Raw genomic sequence first — 3,434 nt, 5'->3', positions numbered from 1 at the left:
CTCCCATCTGTTCTGTTGTCTGTACTTACGTCCTTGGCTCAATATTTCCTCTCTCAGTCATCAGGTGGCATGCATACTGAGAGTTATGGGAACACAGAGACCATCCGTCCCCAAAGGTATGTCCAAGAGGTTTCTGATTGTACAGTATGAATTGCTACTCAAAAAAAACCCTCACTTCCATTGAGTCAATTCCAACCCATAGTGGCCCTATAGGGCAGGTAACTCTTTATGGGAGTAGAAAGCCTTGTCTTTCTCCCATGAACAACCACAAAGTTAGGTAAAGTGAGCATCCTGGCTGGAGTAAGAACTAGAGAGGAAGCTGAAGGGTGCTATGGATAGAGATGCTAGAAGGTTATTTCATGGCTGCGAAATAACCATTGGCCAAATATTTCAGGTATGGGAAAGATGAAAACCAACTTCTCCATTGCTCAGGATGACTATCAAGATATATACTTTGTGTTACACAATCACACCATTCTGTATACACTCTCATTGCTGATGCTTGGGATCACCTTTGTCCTCGGCATGCTGGGAAACGGCCTTGTGATCTGGGTGGCCGGCTTCCGGATGGCACGCACAGTCACCACCATCTCCTACCTGAACCTGGCCCTGGCCGACTTCTCTTTCACCGCCACCCTGCCATTCCAAATTGTCTGGATGATCAAGAAGCAGTGGCCTTTTGGTTGGCTTCTATTCAAGTTAGTTCACATTGTGTCGAGTATAAATCTGTATGGAAGTATCTTTCTGATCACTGCTATCGCTCTGGACCGCTGTATTTGTGTTCTGCATCCCATCTGGGCCCGGAACCACCGCACTGTAGGTCTGGCCAAGAGAGTGATCATTGGACTGTGGATTCTTGCCTTAGTCTTTACATTGCCAGGTATATTCATGACGTCAGTGAATGATAAGCAAAGTAAAATACATTGTCTCATCAACTTCACATCCTGGTGTAACACCACCGAAGAGAGTATGGCATCTTTCATTACTATCTCAATGACCAATGGAATCGTTTTCTTCATCCTTGGCTTCTGTACGCCAATGTCCATCATCACTATCTGTTACGGGCTCATTGCTGTCGACATGCACAAAAGAGGCCTGATTAAATCCAGCCGTCCCTTAAGGGTCCTCACTGCCGTTGTCGTTTCCTTTTTCCTCTGCTGGTTCCCTTCTCAACTGGTCATCCTCCTACACACAGTCTGGCTCAGAGAGATCATGTACAATGGTAAGTACAAGATCCTTGGAGTCTTAACTTATCCTGCGAGCTGTCTGGCCTTCTTCAACAGCTGCCTCAACCCGATGCTCTATGTCTTCGTGGGCCAGAACTTCCAAAAGAGACTGATCCAATCCCTGCCTGCCAGTCTGGAGAGGGCCCTGAGTGAGGACTCAGGCCAGACAGGTGTGCCAACTGCCACTTCAGCTTCACCTTCTTCAAAGGCTGAGTTACAAGCCGTGTGAGGATGGAGCTGAGAAACGCTTCTGAGCTTTGCCTTCTCCTGCCCTGCTCCTAGATGAGCTTCATTACACCTTGAGTCATCCCAGCTACAGTCTTATCTTAACATGACCCGCTGATTTCAAAGTAGAAATAGATATAAGGTTACTACTGATCTCTTTAGGAACCTCGTGGGCTGTTAATCACAAGGTCTGAAGTTCAAAACTGCCAGCTGCTTCCAGGGAGAAAGTTGGGGTTTTCTACGCCCCTAAAGAGTTACGGTCTTAGCAACCGAGATGAATGGCTCTCTGGGGGACTGGCCCCTCTCTCTCTCTCTCTGCCTTCACCTTGCCATTGACGAGCCACGCTGAGACCTGTGCGAGCCCTGTCATGCAGCTATTGCCACACAACCCTGCATCCTCTGGCCTGCGATTTTCCAGCATCCTGCATCATTGCATGTGGCTGCATGAAATCTGAAAATGGGTTTATGGAGTAGTATCGGACTTATGAACTTGATCTAGACTGGGCTAGGGTGTTTGCTTGATATAGAATGACTTTTTGATATAAAGCTCCTCTTACATATATATGAGTGTCTATGGATTTGTTTCTCTAGTCCACCAAGCTTATCACATATGGTACCCGGGGAGCAGGGCACTAGAGAAAGAAATCATGAAGATGGTGAATCAAAGCATGTCTGGCCTTTGCCTTATCACAGTTTTGTTTGGTCTGGTTTGGTTGTTTTTTATTTTTTGGTCAGTGGGAGGTCAGAAATGGTCATGCACTTTACTGAGTAAAGTTCTAAAAAGGACATGGGAAGTGAAGGTTTTGATTCCTAGAATTTTCCTTTCGTTATTCTTAACTGAAATGGCAAAAATGAATATGATAAATGTAAATTTTGAGTTCAGGGGGAAAAATGGCCCCTTGAACTTTTCTGAGGCCATGATGCTTAGCCAAAATGGCTGACAGAGGCCTAGCTCTTGCTTGATGAAACCAGAAGCCTAGGGCCATTTTGCATATAAATGGGATAGTTTAGAGAAGACTGAATTTGACTATTTTAAGAATTGAGTTTAGGATCTAGCTGTACTAGGATTATATTGATTTCTTCTAACTATTGTTATTGATAAAAGTGTGATCAATATGATTATTGGAAAGTATGAAAATAGAGAATTTGTAAGCCCATTGTCTGCGGGCATTAAATTGGACCTTTAAATGGGTATAGGACACATCTGCAAAGAAGGCTCTGAAAAGATAAGCTCCACCCAGTTCTGAGTGCTCAGGACATTTGCATTTGAAAAGACTTGCTGAAAGAGCTGTTGGTCGACTGAAGATAGAAGAAAGAAGGGCCATTTTGACCTTTTTGAATTTTGAACTGGAGGGTTGTGCCTGACTGGAAAAAATTTGGAGCCATGAAGAAACTCTCCTCTCTAGGACTGAATGTTAAAGGAAGCCTGAAGGAAGCCTGTGGCTCAGGAGGTGATCATCTGGATCCTCTTGTTCAGTGAAACTTGGAGAAACGCAGCAGTAGAGCGATGGGTGGAATATGGCCAGTGATACCTGTGGACCTGGTTCACAGTGACAAAAGGAGAGGATGAGAGCAGGTTGGCTGAAGTTTATAGAGTTGTGCAGAACCTGAGTCTATGGCATGACCAAGCCCAAGGCTAGGGATGTTGATAGTCCATGATCAAAAGATAAGGTGGCCCACATTAGTCTCCTGGTGAGACTAAGCAAGGCAGCCCACATTGAGTTGACCAGAACCCAGTCAGGTAAAGGTAAATAAGATTTTTGTGTCTTAGTGTATATTGCTGCTGACTTTATGGACAACCTGTCCTGGTTTGACTTTGCCTGTAGATGCAGACTCACAAGGTCCCAACTGGAATGAAGAGTCTTCACATCTGAGAACAAGCTTGTCTCCTCAGAGCACTGGGTTGATATAAGTGGGCAGTATAGAAATTGTATACCCAAAAAGGGAGAATAAAGATATGAACTGGCTGCCTTACAAACTTTC

At 44.8% G+C, this 3,434-nt stretch overlaps 1 protein-coding gene across 1 annotated transcript; it reads left to right on the top strand.

The window, feature by feature from the left end:
• Nucleotides 1-405: 405 nt before the first annotated feature.
• Nucleotides 406-1,455, top strand: LOC142432372 (N-formyl peptide receptor 2-like). The gene has a single exon (XM_075537536.1). It carries the CDS (start codon nucleotides 406-408, stop codon nucleotides 1,453-1,455), a length of 1,050 nt encoding a protein of 349 aa, XP_075393651.1.
• The last annotated feature ends 1,979 nt before the right edge of the window (nucleotides 1,456-3,434 follow it).

This window comes from Tenrec ecaudatus, chromosome 18 (genome assembly GCF_050624435.1).
Source record: "Tenrec ecaudatus isolate mTenEca1 chromosome 18, mTenEca1.hap1, whole genome shotgun sequence".
NCBI lineage: Eukaryota > Metazoa > Chordata > Mammalia > Afrosoricida > Tenrecidae > Tenrec > Tenrec ecaudatus.
Note: the sequence above shows the minus strand (reverse complement) of the source record. Positions and strands in the feature narration are given on the sequence as shown.